We start from the raw sequence: 16389 nt of genomic DNA on the forward strand, positions 1-16389 counted from the left end.
TTGTAAGAAAGTTCACAGCAGTTTTACATAAATACGTACTCAGCCTTGTCAGAAATTGTGCTCTTCTTATAAAGCGAGCAATCTTGGGAAATCTCTAAAGGCCAGGAAGCTCTGTACTACAGAAATCATGTTCAAACCATAATATAGCTGCATCCTCATCAAAAACTGCACATTTCAGTTAAGGAGGCACTAGAGAGATAACATGTTGATATTTCTTAAACTCAAATATGGATTTTTCTGAACTGCACATCTACCAGGAAAAGGCTTTTCTTTAAGGGAGCACCAACAAGTACAGCAAGTAGACCAACATCTGGTCTACTTTTTCTATACTCATACACATTGATACATTCAGGAACTTGTGGCTGAATAGTCAAAGCCCTTAACCGAGATGCTTAATAAAAGAGGAAATATATTCTATGACAGAAAGCTGCAGCTAAGTGCCACCTGTCTTTACCATCTTATCTCCATGAAATATTATTATTAACTTTCCTTAAAGTTATTTAGCATCTTTAACACAGCAGGCCAAGCAAAGACCAAAATAAAAAATAAAATAAAAAAAATCAGAGAACGAAAATACAGTTGCAGAAGTTCATTTTTTGTTAAAAAGGGAAGGTTAGAAAGTCAAATATGTGTCCTTTTTACAGGCAATAGAAATAATTTTTAAAAGAAAGCAATGAAGTTTGAGATGGCAGGTATATGTCATGGACCTAATTAAAATTAATTGCATTTAGAAGAAGGCATCCTTTTTAACCCCTAGCTAATTATGTTTCATGTTTTTGGTATTTGGGAAATATTTCTGATGGGGAAAAAAGATGGTGTTTTCAACAATAATCCAATCTTCTAAAAACTTACAGTAATTATTTGCACTTCTTTTCATTCAATTTTTTTATTTTTTTTATTTCCGCACCCAAGCCTTTAACATTAGACAGCACAACACTTACACAGAACTTTATAGAACCCTGCTGGACCCATTATAAACAGAAGATGAAACATTTAATCTTACACACTTGGAAAAAAAAAACACTGATGTAATAAGCTCACCCTTCTTTAAGTAGTATTGGTTGTTCTATAATTTTGTGATCTCTCCTTCCGGAGGATGAAATCAAATCTAAGAACTTGGAGCAAACAATGAATAGACATGAAATAAACATTTAACATGGATGTCATCTAATTCTTACTTGTTGGAGCAAGTAAGTTCAAGTTTTAAAACACCGATATATTGGCTAATAAGAAACAGAAAGGAATTAATTCATTCCTCATGTACAAATAACATATGTTAAATATCTTATGCTCAACCATATCGTGAGTATGCGTACATTATATCTATTTCTTCTCCTGAGGCTTAATTTTGATATTTTATTGCAGTTGCGATTGATGTTGGTCTAATGCTTGCTTCTACATTCATTGGAGGATACCTAAACCAGTTTATTTTGACCTGTGCCCCTCAAAACATGTGGGAATCCACCTGTTATAAATTCCAGCCTATATAATAGTTTTTAATCTACATTGGTTTAGAATTAAAAGACCTGCAGTCCAACAGATATGGAGGGCAAAAATTAATTAAAAGTGAATGAAAAACTTGAGCTTCTTGTCAATGAATTCTGTATAGGTGATGCAGACATTTTGATAAAGAGTATTGTCAAATATATTGTTCACAAATGTTTTACTAATCTAGTCATGGGTTGTAGGCAGTACGCCCCAGTACGGGCATACCGGAGCCTGCCCGGAGCATCGGATACTGTTCCATTACGGTGCTCCGGAGGGCCCACCTATTTGTCCGAGCTCCTTACCTGTCCTTTAAGCCTGCGCGACACACCGCTGAGCAGCTGGAGTGTTGCGGAGGCTTGCGGAAGCGTCACAGACAAGTACGACGCAAGTGCGCACTGCACACGGCCATGTGGGTGACGCCAGGCCTGTTCCAACCGTACCGGTTGGAATGGGATCCGGAACCCACCATTGTACTAATCCATATAGCAGATGGCTGATCAGCACGGGAAGGAAAAGGGAAAAAAACAACATCTAGACAACCTTCCCTATTCCAATGTTCCCCAGAGATATTGGGAGCATAATCTTTAATATATTTCAATGGTGGATAGATGGTTGTTAATTCTGTATTTTATAGCCCCAGTAAATCTAGAAGTAACAGAAAGTTAGTATATAGTCTAAAGGTTTTTTTTTATAGCTAAGCTACTGAAATATGAAAAAAACATCCTACCCTTCCTGAACTATCTGAGAATGGTCAAAATGATGACTCTATGGCACTATTTCATACGGTTTATTACAAATCGAAAAATATCTATTGAAGAAAACTTTAAATCAATATTCAGTGGCCAAAAGATTTATTTCCAATATTTTCCCATATTTCCCATTATTATTTTTGCTTCTAATTAATTATTTAAAATAGACATGCATGTAATTCAGTGTTCATAAAATATTGTCATTCATAAATTCAAAAAAATTATTTTAAAATTAATTAAATAATAAGTAATAATTTATGGAACTGGCTGGTATTCCCCCAAAGTGCAGAAAATATTGTTTTTAATACTTACATTTTTTACTGCATCTGCGTATTTTTGCTCATTAAAGTAGTCATAAAATGTAGCCATATATGATTCCTTGAAACTGGCCTGAAATAAAATCACCATTTTGATTGTGAAACTTGATATCAAAATACAGGAAAAAAATCAGATTCATTAACTCATGGATAAATAATTTTCAATGGTAAAAAAGATTTTAAAAACTCTTCCTGATGGCCTAGATTTTGATTTAATGCTAGAAACAAGTCAGGAGTATTAGTTCATAGGACATGTGTCTCACAAACAAACTTTAAGCTCTAGGTGGAAAATGGCTGGCCATACCAATGAATAATCTCTCAGGGTTTTTTGCTGGTTTAGAGAAACTCCTGGATCACAATTCATATATTCTCAAGACCTGCATTATTTTTGCATCCCACTCATTCTTCCCTCCCCACACTGGTAAAAACATGGATTTATACAGATTATACTACAATCAAATAAACATATTCCATATTAGCTTATTCTTATTACTATCTGTTCACAGTTAGCCTTTGTACACATCAGGTTTCTCCCAAGAACTTAGGACAACTTATTGTATCAGTGTAGTACTAGGTGCAGACCCAAACAGTGTGGCTTTTTGCAATTAACAGAGCAGTGGTGGGTTTCCACCCACATCCACCACATGAACGTGCACATGCGCACAGCGCGTGCTTGTGTCCTTACCTCTTGCGACACCTCCGCGACGCTCCAGCTGCTGGCGGAGCGTTGCGCAGGTGCCGTGTGCTCCGTGCATGAGCGGGGGAGCGTCAAAGAGCTCAAATACAGGAAAGGAGCTCAGCAGGCGGGTCGGCCCTCCGGAGCACTGTACCAGAATGGTACCTGATGCTCCGGGCAGGCACCAGTACGCCCATACCAGGGTGCACCCCTGCAACCCACCACTGTAACAGAGGGAAAATTTGTCAATGAACCAATTTTCTAAGTAGCATCCAAGATGTTTTGGTACAGCACCCAGTATGGTAATATCCGTGGGACATCACAGACAGTTTATGCCAGAATCTTTCAATTTTAATTTCAATTTTCAAATCTTGATATTTTGTGATCTTCTCCAATCTTTGGCTCCTATTCTACTATCCCCTGGTATTGCCGCCTCAATTATCCATACTTTCTTTGCAACCAGTTATATCTGGCATACTTTGAGTCAAGATTTTATCAGTCTGTTTTTGGAAACCTCACAATATTTTAACCTGCTAATTTTTTACTTTTGATATTCTATGTTCATTACTGGTACACGATAATTTTTACAGATGTTCCAGTAAGTCATTTTGGTAATTGTATTATGTCATTATTTATTAACAGTTTGTGTGATCTCTTTGCATGAACTGAGTATATGATCTACTGTTTCTTTTGCTTTTTTGCACAATATGCACTTTCAATCATTTGATGGGTTTCAACTGATATTATTTTTCGCCTTTTAAAAACATATTTTGGTCAACTCAAGATGGTCAACATAGCTAGAAATATTCCTGTTTTGTCTCATGTAGTGCCACTTTAAAGAAGGCTTTAACTAAAAGGTAAAGGTTCCCCTTGCACATATATGCTAGTCGTTCCTGACTCTAGGGGGTGGTGCTCATCTCTGTTTTAAAGCCGAAGAGCCAGCATTGTCCGAAGATGTCTCCGTGGTCATATGGCTGGCATGACTAAACGGTGAAGGCGCATGGAACGCTGTTAACTTCCCACCAAAGATTGTCCCTATTTTTCTAATTGCGTTCTTTACGTGTTTTCGAACTGCTAGGGTTGGCAGAAGCTAGTATAAGTAACGGGAGCTCATTCCGTTACGCAGCGCTAGGGATTCGAACCACTGACCTTTCTGATTGACAAGCTCAGCATCTTATCCACTGAGCCACTGCGTCCCTATAGGCTTAAATTACAGAAATGCAAAAATACTCATAATTCCGGATACTTACAGACTTAGATTTTGATAAACTTCCTAATGTTTGTATGGTTTTAGAGATCAGTGTCAAAGTTCTTGAAGTTTGTGGATCCTATACAAAAGAGAAAACCATCATGTTATAATTTGCTGTGGGAAATCAGAAAAGTTAGCTTCTGGTTTACGTTCATTAAAATGCATTTTCTTATTCTGTATGTAAAGTTTAAGTGAGTAAGTGAGAAGAAAGTTTAAGGACTTTTGTATCTGGCAGGATTCTCCGGCTACTCTGCTTAGTTTAGTAGCTAGTTGTTAAGGACATTTTATTATTTTCCAGTTTGACCAATAAAAATTTAATTTTTTGTTAGGCAGAAAAAACGTAAAGAACAGGATTCTCTTAGTGGCTGCCCCAACATTCCTATTTAGTTTCCTTTGTGAGATCCAACATTGCAGAATTAAGTAAATATGCTATTTACAGGACCAGGGTGAAAATAATTTTGTGTTGAAAAGAATTCAGCCTGGAGAAAAATGCTAATTGCCAATTTGGAAAAATATTTTTTTAAACTAAGAATACAATGGAATATGCACATTTACAAAATTCCATAACTGAATAATTTTTTAAACATTTTTTTCAGCAGCAACTTGCTGCTGAAAAAATAAGATAAGATATATTTGAATTTTAAAACTAAATTGTTGCATATAAAGAAACAAAATAAATCTTCACATATGCAGATGAACAAGTTAATTCTCCTCATGTGTTAGTTTTCCACCATTTACTTACTTTTCTAAATTTTCACCACTTACCCTTTTTATTTCTACTGCTGGAACAGTGCCTGCCCTTAAGAGTTGTCAATGTGGTGGTAAACATTTCTTGTTTACATTTTATCACCCTTTAGGAATAGCCATATATGAGATTTGATATGAAGTTTCAACACTCATATTAATATCTTGTGTAAGGTACTGCACATTTAAGTATTGCCCATTTCAGCATTTGAATTGTAAAAAAGTGATACAAACTATAACTTGTAACTAGTCAGATAAAGTCTAAAACCCAAACAATGAAAAAGAGCCAACAGTAAATAAGATATAGTGCCTCAAAGGGAAGGACACAATGGGCTCATCATTGACCTCCTGAAACTGAAGTACTTACTGGGTGATGCGGTGTAAGATGAAAAAGGTTTGGAGAAAGAATTGCAGGAGCAAAGAATCTCAGAAAAATAAAGCTGCTTACTGCTGTGTACCTCACATCTGGGTCATCTATGATTTTAAAACAGAATACAAATGATCATGTTGCGATTCTACTCTGAAAAATGGTTCAGACCACCCCAAAAAGGAGAGAGTGATAGATGAAAACACCTCAATCAACCCAAAAATGTTAAGATGCACAATTGTGGGTAAAAACATGGAGGACTATCTTGCAAGTTGCTATCCAAATTCCATTCTGTCAAAATAAAGGGAAAGGTCTGTATATAAGAGATGCTTTTGCTCATGAAACAAGAGTTGAGTATGACAAGAGTAATCTAAAATAAATTTAATACAGTGGGAATGGATAGTTAAGAATTTAGTGGTAAAATAAGAAGTGTCAGGGTCAACAACATGCTTAATGACCATTATTTGAACATATATTCTGATCACATCTGTGGAAATAACTGCAATTCATAATCATCCTCTGCAGCCAAGGATATATAGCTATCATAAGTGAATGCATAATTTAATCTCCAAAATGAAAATATTTAACAGTCTGGATAAAAATAAGGATAATAACAAAACCCAAAACATAAGGGGAAGAACATAATCTTCCTTCTTCAACAGGAGCTTAAAGACATATCAGGTATATTTCAGTTTCAGTGTGATTATGAGATGATTTCTGAATTCCCCGTAATAATCTGGAAACAATTATAAAGCAATTACACATGTATCTACTGACTTCCCACAATCTTTCAGCTGACTTAATTTTTTCAGCTACATTCAGTTTAGAATTTACAATGCTAGTAATATCTTTGAGGGCTTTTATATTCTCTTGAACTTAGTCATCACCTCTCTCTCAATAGCTGCCAAATTGCCTAAGTGGAAGGCAATTGTTGTTAATGTTTATTTATTTGGGTCACTGATGAGCATAAGAACTATAAAACTATTAAACTTTTAAAACTATAAAATTTTATAAGCCTTCCATTCAAAGTGCCATCCTGACAACTATTAAGCTTCTTCTGTCACCAAATTTTATTTCATTTCATTTCATTTTCATTTTATTTGGGTTTATAGGCCGCCCTTTTCCCTGAGGGGACTCAGGGCGGCTTACAATCACCAGGGAGGGGGTGCAAATCAGAATAAACAATATACAAACAAAATAAAGTAATAAAAACACAACTTGCATTCAACATTCAACACTCGGGTGGGGCAAATTAGAGACTCATCCCCAGGCCTGTTGGGAGAGCCAGGTCTTGAGGGCTGCGCGGAAGGCCTGGACGGTGGTGAGGGTGCGTATCTCGACGGGGAGATCGTTCCACAGGGTCGGAGCTGCAACAGAAAAGGCTCTCCTCCGTGTAGTTACCAGTCGACATTGACTGGCGGATGGGATTCGGAGGAGGCCCAGTCTGTGCGATCTTATCGGTCGGAGGGAGGTAATCGGCAGGAGGCGGTCTCTCAAGTACTCAGATCCACTACCATGAAGGGCTTTAAAGGTGGTCAACAGCACTCTGAAGCGCACCCGGAGATCAACAGGTAGCCAGTGCAGCTCGCGGAGGATGGGTGTTATGTGGGCGAACCGCGGTGCGCCCACTATCACTCGCGCGGCCGCATTCTGAACTAACTGCAGTCGCCGGATGCACTTCAAGGGCAGCCCCATGTAGAGCAGAAATATCCAGCAATAACGTAGTTCAATACTAACATGTCCAACCTTTGGACAAATTTATTCCTCCTTGATTGGTTCCTAATAAAACTCCTTCCAGGGATATCTTTAATATTGTTCACTTACCTTATTTGTTCACTGAACTTTTTTTTACTTCCCTAAGTGCACAGTTATCAGGATGAAAATGAGGAGAACACCAATAGTCATCTACCAATAGTGTTATATTTATTCGAAGTTCAGTATGCTCCCTGAATTTCTTTTTCCAGACCTTTTTTCACCTTTCCCTTTTTCATTATGGAGACCTGGTGGTGCAGTGGTTAGAATGCAGTATTGCAGGCTAACTCTGCCCACAGTCTGGAGTTCCACCCTAATGGGACTCAAAGTTCACTCAGTCTTCTTCATCCTTCCAAGATTGGTAAGATGAGGACCCAGAATGTTGGGGGCAATATGCAGATATTTTAAACAGCCAAGAGTGTAAAGCACTATGGAGCGGTATATAAGTGTAAGTGCTATTGCTATTGCTAATATTATGAATACTAATTCTAATATTAAATATGTAATAAAGTTGAGATTCTACTGTATGAATATGAATATTAATTTTGACCCTGATGGTACTGTTCTGCTAATTAATTTCTAAGCTTTCAAATATAAAATAGACCATAAATCTCATTAAATTTTATACAAAACGTACTATCTAAATAAGGATGTATAAACACACTAGTGTAGCTCACAAGTAAGATGTCTATACAAATGAACACATATATCATGAACATGTGTAGCTTACTTGTGTAGCTCACAAGTAAGATGTCTATACAAATGAACACATATATCATGAACATAAAAGAGTTGTGGTGGGAGGGAAAAGGAGCTGACGTTGTGACGGTACGACATGCAATCTCGGAGCTCCAAGATCGCAGTTGACACTGGACGGTCCATTTGGACTTAAACCATCCCGAAGAGACGGTGACAGGGAAGAGTACGTCTTGCTGATCTCAGGGACACCACAAAGTCCCTGATTGATCCAAGAGAATCTCTTCTTGCCGGCGACAATAAGCACAGCCTCAAGCTGCTGAAGTCGGGACAGCTCCGCAATGGGAGGAAAGCGGAAACAAAAAGTGTGTCCATCTGGTGAGGAAATCTTATTTTTATAAAAGACTGCCCAAAAAAGATTGAAGTTAAATTAAACTGGTAAAGAAAAGGAAATAAGCAGCGAAATTAAGCAGTATTGGACAGTGTGTTATCTTTTTTTACTTTATTTTTTTTTTCTATGGATGGAAGTTTTGTAAACATTTTATATTTTTTAAAGTGAAAGTACTGGATTTTCTTCTTCTATTTCTTTTTTACCTATGGATTAAATCTTTTCCTTTATTTCTACAATACTGGTTGGGATGGATTTTTTCTTTTTATTTTGTTTCATTTAATAATTTTGTTTCTTCTAAGCCTGAAACATAAAGATGATATAAAAGGAATACAAAGAGGGTAGTAATCTTAGAGGGAAAAGAAGTTACACTGCTACTTGGAGGTTGGAGTTTGAGACCTGAAAACATTGCTTTTTCTTTTTTCCCTTTGATAATTTTGTCCTTGCACTTCAAAGGCTTCAGCTTGTTTATAGAGAAGAGCATGGGTTGTTTACACAGATGCTCTTTGGATGCTTGTTGGTAGCTGGAAAGAAGTGAAAACAAAGATTTGTTTTTAAACTAGAGTGGCAGTGTTTACTCATTGGAAGGATGGCATGACATCAAAAAGAAACCATAACATTACAACAGATTATGTTTGGAATTCAAAAATTATTAGAAACCACAGAGAGAATTGAGAAGAGAAGGGAAAATATTGAAAATATCAATTGTAATGTGGTAAAACCTGATGGAAAAATGGAAGATATCCAGCAAATGGAAAAAGTGGAGGCTAGAGTCCTAAAAACCTAAGGGAAAAATGAACAAAGAGGCAAGATAATATGGATATTGACAGTGAACTAAGTGTGGTTGGAGATAGAAAGAGTGGAACAAGGAAAGGGAAGATAGATGGAAAGGTGCTTTATTCCAAATTTTAAAGTACAGAAGAAGAAGAAAGAGAAGAATTGATGCACTTAAGGAGAGAAACTTTGATAAAAACACTACTGATAACCAAAGATAAACTGATTAAAGAAGCTGATGGAGGGTTTCGAGATTTTACAAGATATGTAAGAAGCAACCAGTTGCGAAGAGAAGTCCAAAAAAATTTGATTAAGGAAATAACCAGAAGACTAATTCCACAAATGGCAAAAGAAATAGGACTACACTATTACTGGAAAGACACAGGTTGAGATATGAAAATTAATAATAAAACACTAGTTAAATTTAGTTAAAATTAGAGCATTATGTTAAAAATGTAGTGATAATGGATAAAGTTAGATAAATAATTGATAATGATAACAATGTATACATATGAATTGGTTTGATAAGAGGAAATTTGGTATAAATTTTAAATGGTGAAAAAAGGGGGGAAAGTAAGTTAAACTTAGACAAACTATTGTTAAATAAATGACTGAGAATGATAATGATGTAATAATTTGTATTGACATGATAAAAGGAAAATTGGATATAAATTGTAAACAATGATTAAGAAAAGAGGTCTAAAATTTTTGTTATTAAACATAATTAATTTTTATTTTGAATGTGTTATATAGATATAATGTAGCTGGATTGAAAATAGATAAGGGAATGCCATTATGTGGTTTTCTTTTAAATTTTGGAATGTTTGTTATAAAAGGACGTTAAAACAACTATAGTCATATGAAGGATGAGGTATGATGATAGCAATATATATAAATATATTTGATGTAAAATATATAACTTGACATGAATCATAGGTGATGACTGTGGAAGAGATGCACGAAAGTTCTTTGTAACCAATTGACACACTTTCTACAATTTGTAATGGAAGATGATTTTAAGGTGTTTGTGTTTATTCAAAAAAAAATTAATATAAAAAAAAGAGTTGTGGTGGCACAGTGGTTAGAATGAAGCATTGCAGGCTACTTCTGCTGACTGCCAGCTGCTTGCAATTTGGCAGTTGGAATTTCACCAGGCTCAAAGTTGACTCAGCATTTCATCCTTCCGAGGTCAGTAAAATGAGGACCCAAATTGTTGGGAGCAATATGCTACCTCAGTAAACTGTTTAGAGATGGCTTTAAAAACACTGTGGAGTGGTATATAACTCTAAATGCTATTGCTATGTAGTAAAATGGCTTCACAAGAATGTACAATAGAGAATGTTCCAATTAGTTTAAATGGGGGAGCAAAAAAGATTTTAAGTTCTATATTACCTTGGAAACGTATAGCTGCTGATTCCCTCAATGAAAAAAAGATGTCACACATCACTGTAGGGCAACTGACCCCAGATTTTGTAATAACTGTGAAAATTCGATCTACATACTGCCTAAGATTTTCCTAAAATGAAAATAAAGAACATAAAACATTAATTGCAAAATAATTTCAGACCTTTAAAACATTGAACAAGGTACATTTTAATTAATTTTCATATTAATAGAATTTGATTATTATAAGCAATGCCATTATATTAGTAATTATATTGCATTAAACCATCTTACACTAATACAGGTAGCGGCCCTCCCAAACTCTGTTTTTACTGGCAGAGGGTTGCAGGAGGCCATCCCAGTAGAAAACGGAGCTCGGGAGCCCATTTTCTCTAGAAGAGGTACCACGGGCCACCACAGGTGCCCCTGGCACAAATGACGCCAAACTGGCCACGCCTGCCCCAGCCATGCTCACCCCCCCTCTGAGGTCAAACACAACCCTGATGCGGCCCGCAATGAAATTGAGTTTGACACCCTTGTTCTAGAAGATGAAATAAATGGAGGCTCTGATGGGATTCCATGCCAGGAAAAATGCCTACCTGACATCAAAAACTACTTTTTTCTCTTTTTTTTCTTTTTGTGTTGAAATCTGGTAATATAACAAACAATCTTTATGAAACGTGCTAGTTTTCAACATCTGGAAATTGGAATCAGTATCATCCTTAATCTTAATCTGTTGCAGAGAGGAGTAGCAAACTCACATCATAATTACATTTCTATTGAAAACAATGGTTTAAGACCCACCTAGTTTACAGTTGGTAACACATTTCAAGGAGTAATTATTTTCATAGGTAAAAAACTGATTTTCTCGCTTGAACTACCTACCCTATTATTTTCCAAATTTTCAGCATCTTTCAACTTTACAGGATCAATTTCACAAGGTTTATGGAGCTGGCAGATCTGTGAAAAATAACAAAGAAAATACATAATAGATATCAGTGTAATGGATTATTTACCAATAGGATTTGACATGTCTCCATTTCCGAATAGAATTTGCCCTACTCAGTTGTTTTATAGAAATAAATGATCTGAAAACAATATTCTTTCTTGGGTTCAATTTCTTCTTCTTATTTTTTTTTCCTTTGCCAATGAGACTAACCATTTTCCCCCTGAGTGAGAAGTTTATAAACCCATTGCAAATCTAATTTCCAATACTGGCTAAAATGTAAATTCCAGTCTTAACTGCGTTTATTGACATTGCTAATGTGGTGCACATGATCATTAAGGAAAATGAAGGAGACAAATATTTAGGCTGTAGAGAAAAAGTTATCATTTGGAAATAAATGGTCTATAAAAAGAAATGCAGTTGTAGTTTTTAAATTTTCTCAAGCATTTTGAAATAATATTTAGTTAGTTAGTTATTCTATATATTTAAATTTATTAGCCACTTAATTCCAATGGACTCCAAGGTTATGAATATGCTATCAAAAGAATATTTAATTGCTTTGAATAAGACAAAATATGACTATGACATGGTCTTGCAAACTTTACTGTTTTTTAAAAATAGAATAGATTACTGGCTAGCCATGACATTATCAACTCGGGAAAATGCTGAATCAACTAAAGGAAATATGTGGTTTGCTTATTTCTGTCATTGGAAAAAAGACAAGACAACTGCAATATGGAGATAACAAGTATCTCCATAAATTTAAGAAAAAAACATTTTTTTCTGGATCTAAAAATAGTTATTTACACCAATTGCTTCTTTTGTATGTAGATTGCATTCTTTTTTAGAAACAAATGTTTACTTCTGTAACATACTGTTTATATGTTCTTGACTTGGTACATTGTTGATGATCAAACACACAACCATAAAAAGATATTGCACATTCTGTTAATAAAGTTGAGCTCACCTCATCAATAATAGGCTTCAGTGTGACTTGAAGATAATGCTTCCCTGCTAGTTTCATGGTTTCATCAATGCACTTGGAGGTTAATGAGTTTCCTCTGAAAATGGTGTTTGGATCTCTGAAAGCAAACATCTTGTTAATCATTTATTCTTCTTATAATAAACTTTTAATAAAAGAATTGCAGGAGATACAGGAATATAAGGTATATTTAAAGCAGTGGTGAGTTTCAACATTTTTTAGAACCTCTTCTGTAGGTGTGGCCTGCTTTGTGGGAATGGCTTGCCAGCCATGTGACTGGGTGGGAGTGGCTTGCTGACCATGTGACTGGGTGGGAGTGGCTTGCCAGCCATGTGATTGCGTGGGTGTGGCCAACTTGTAAAATGGGGTGAAACTCACTTAACAACGCTCTTGCTTAGCAACAAAAATGTTGGCTCAGAAACTCTGAGCACACAAGTCTTAAAGCTGTCAAGTTACAAGACCCTTGCACCCCTAACCCTTTAGGGAAAAAAACCCAGGGATGTCCAAACTTGACAGCTTTAAGACTTGTGGTCTTCAACTCCCAGAATTCCTCCTCTCGCTCTTCATCTTGATGATGTGCGGATGGGCGGGGGGAGGGAGCTTGAACAGGTTCTAAACAGCACTGTAGATTTGTGGAACCTCTTCTATAGAAGAGGTTAGAACTGGCAGGAATCCACCCCTGATCTAGAGGCCCATTAAAAAGGACTAATCATAGTGTGAAGACCAATAATGGCTATCAGCCTCAGACTGCTGCAAAGGAAGGATACCATAACTTGCTGGGCACAGATTGCTCCTAGGTAGCCAACCCATTGGCATCTCCATAAAAAGTTTAAAGTTGGTATTGCAAGGCATGAGAAAAACCGATCAGCAACAAACATTTCAGAGATGTCTGGAACATTCCATTTCTTCTCTATGCCATCCTATATTCCTGTACTAGTGGACTTGTTTGAACTAGTACCAGTGTGTGGTGTTCCAGATAAAATTGGAACCAAATAACATCTGGGGTATCACAAAACATCCAACTGAAACAAACATCATTTCTGGAATAGCTGAATTGGCATGGTCCTAAAAAAAACCGGAATAGTAGTTTGCACATATCTCTAGCACAACACCCATCAGAGCATCAGAGTATCGTGTGGTGCAGAACTCCTCTCCTTGCTGCTCTCTCTGGCATTAAGATCTGCGGGAGAGACCCTCTTGAAATGTCCCTATTGTCAGTGACTTGCTCAGACTCAAGGAATGGAAGGCACCTTGCAATCTGAGTGTTCTCCAGGCCCTCAGCATTGAAGAAATCCATAAGGAAAAGCTCCTTTGCCAGGCTTACAATGATTACATTACAGTACAGATGGTCTTCAACTTACAACCATTCATTTAGAGACCGTTACAAGGGAACTGAAAAATGTGACTTACAACCATACTTCACACTTACAATCGTTGCAGCATTCCCACAGTCACCTGATCAGAATTTGAGGGCTTGGCAACCAGCATGTATTTAGAAAAGTTGCCGTCTCCTGGGGTCATGTGACTTCCATTTACAACGTTCCCAACTGGCTTCCAATAAGCAAAGTCATTGGGGGAAACTGGATTTGCTTAACAGCCACATGATTCATTTAATTGCCATGATTCACTTAACAACCTTCATAAAAGAATCATAAAACTCTAGACCCAATTGTGGTAGTAAGTTGGGGATTACCTATATTCATTATGTATTTAATCAGCTGTATCATGTTTTAAAAATTAGCAATTGTAAGGGCTTATTGGAATAGAAAGGCAGGGCAAACAATAAATAAGTAAAATAAACTAGAGTAGCTGTTTTTCTGTTAAGTCTGGTCAGCAAACTCCAGGATTCTTCTAGAAAAGCAGGCAATTGAACAGGATAATTATTTTAGTGCAGTAGCTGTCTATAAGCTGATAAGTCTATAATTCATAGCAGTAAGACTGAATCTGTAGTGAAGTAAGTGTAGAAGATAAATGAGCTATCCAGGCTTCAAATCTGGCTGCAGAACAAAGAAATACGCAGTGCTGCAGCTTGGTCCAATCCTTCTCTACCAGATTTGCATTCTTTCCTTAATCCATGGATATTGTATCTGGTATCAGAATTTCTTCTTATAATAAACATGTGAGGCAAGTTACAAGGTATTTAATGAAATGGGATCTATCCTACTATTGTTCTGTGTGCTCTCTTAGCTAAGTTTTAGGAGAAAATAGTTCCCAGGATATCTTTGGACTACTACTCTCCTTATAAAACTATTCTACTGGTTGGTAAAAATAGCATAAGGAATTTAGCTATGGAGCTTCAGGGGAAAATATTGACCTTGCTTTAAAAAAACATCCTCATCTTTAAACCATTCATCAGCCAAATGTTTAGATGACGCAATTCTGTTCCTGTCTTTATTAACCTCAATCACAACTTTTTGATGCTGAAAATACTTGCTGTGGAGTCCTTATCAATAAATGAATGTGGAAAATCAAAGGCCCATTTGTCCTTATGTATGACACCCCCCCCACCCCCACCCCCAAAATCATCATTTGCTACTCGGTACCTCTTTTTACAATACAGGCTTTATTGTACTTACTGAGTCCTTTTTATTTCTGCATTTGCAATTGCACTAATGAAAGGCACAATTTTGCCATAGTGGAGGAAGAGTCGAACCAGAGGTATGGCTGCCTCCTGTTTTTCCCTGCAGACTTCACCCAGTATATGGGCAGTTGATGCTGAAACAGGCTAAACAGAGAAAAGCAAAAAAGTTTAAATGGAGGCATCCCTGAAATAATTTTTAAATGAACTGCCAATTTCTTAAGAGCAGTGTCCATTTACATAGAAACCTATGACACAATGTATTGAGGTCGAATTGTATGTATGTATATCTATCATATTTCTTTCATTAAATGTCAGCTTTTAGTTAAGTGGAATTACAAAAGAAAACTTGTATTTTGGGCACTTATCAATTTAAGACATGCTATCTATAACTACATTTTTTTCCTTATTTTATCCCTGTTTGGATTTGTGAGAGGAAAAGACTTTGAGTTGTTGAGATGCTATATTAAGCCATAATGCACAAATTAACATTATGTGTAACCATTGGTTTTGCAATAAACTGATAAAAATAAATGTTTAATGGAATAAGTTATCCCAGTCTCTGGTATTTTTTGACAAAGTTGCTACAATATGTCAATATGATATTTACACTGCATTCTTCTGGAGGAAAGGAAATTAATATTTCATGAAAGAAAGCTGAGAGCTAGAAGAGATTTTATAGAGATTTAGAGATCATGGGGACAAGTCACTCAAAAGATTACAGGAGAAACCTGGCTCCTTAAGAAGAATACAAAGGAAGCATTGACCCTTGACCTCCTGAAGAAATGGCCAAATCAGGAGAAGCTATGCAGTTGTATTTTCTCAAAGTATAGCAAGAATGCTAAGTAGACTTGACAAAAGGCTACTTGAATGTTAAAACAAAAAACTAGTTTCTGATACAGAAATACAACTCTACCTAACAGGCCGCATGTAGCTTGTATGTTACGCAGTGCTGCACTAAGTCAATTTTTCTCAAAGTTTCTGCAATTGTCAGTCACTAAATTAATGTTCATAAAAATGTGGAGTCCGCCCACTGAAAACAGGAGAAAAACTCCTAATGCTTTTTCTACAATGGGAATTATGTTTTTTGACAAATAAGTTAATGACCATAGTTGTATTTTGGTCTTTTCTATTTCCTCTTAATTTTTCTAAAGATATTTCAGCTATTTTTTTTAACCAAAAGTTTAATCCACAATTCAGTATTTATTTACCCCTTGAATTATTTTTGTTCACATGCAATAATAACAAATCATAACATGAATTTGATCAAGAATGTTCTTGGGTAAAAGTCTCTTAGTCC

General features: G+C 36.2%; 1 protein-coding gene across 1 annotated transcript in view; it reads right to left on the reverse strand.

The window, feature by feature from the left end:
• RASA3 (RAS p21 protein activator 3) overlaps nucleotides 1-16389 on the reverse strand; it is a 141085-nt gene that overhangs the window by 8222 nt on the left and 116474 nt on the right. Inside the window, exons 11-18 of the mRNA XM_087726821.1 lie at nucleotides 15088-15236; nucleotides 12497-12611; nucleotides 11469-11543; nucleotides 10593-10716; nucleotides 5591-5697; nucleotides 4481-4558; nucleotides 2550-2627; nucleotides 1042-1115 (exon numbers count right to left, since the gene is read on the reverse strand). Coding sequence (XP_087582947.1) covers nucleotides 1042-1115; nucleotides 2550-2627; nucleotides 4481-4558; nucleotides 5591-5697; nucleotides 10593-10716; nucleotides 11469-11543; nucleotides 12497-12611; nucleotides 15088-15236 — 800 coding nt within the window. The remainder of the gene's footprint in view (nucleotides 1-1041; nucleotides 1116-2549; nucleotides 2628-4480; nucleotides 4559-5590; nucleotides 5698-10592; nucleotides 10717-11468; nucleotides 11544-12496; nucleotides 12612-15087; nucleotides 15237-16389) is intronic.

Source organism: Thamnophis sirtalis, unplaced genomic scaffold (genome assembly GCF_051295495.1).
Source record: "Thamnophis sirtalis isolate CommonGarterSnake01/CBP01778 unplaced genomic scaffold, rThaSir2_p1.2 scaffold_12, whole genome shotgun sequence".
NCBI classification, from domain to species: Eukaryota; Metazoa; Chordata; class Lepidosauria; order Squamata; family Natricidae; genus Thamnophis; species Thamnophis sirtalis.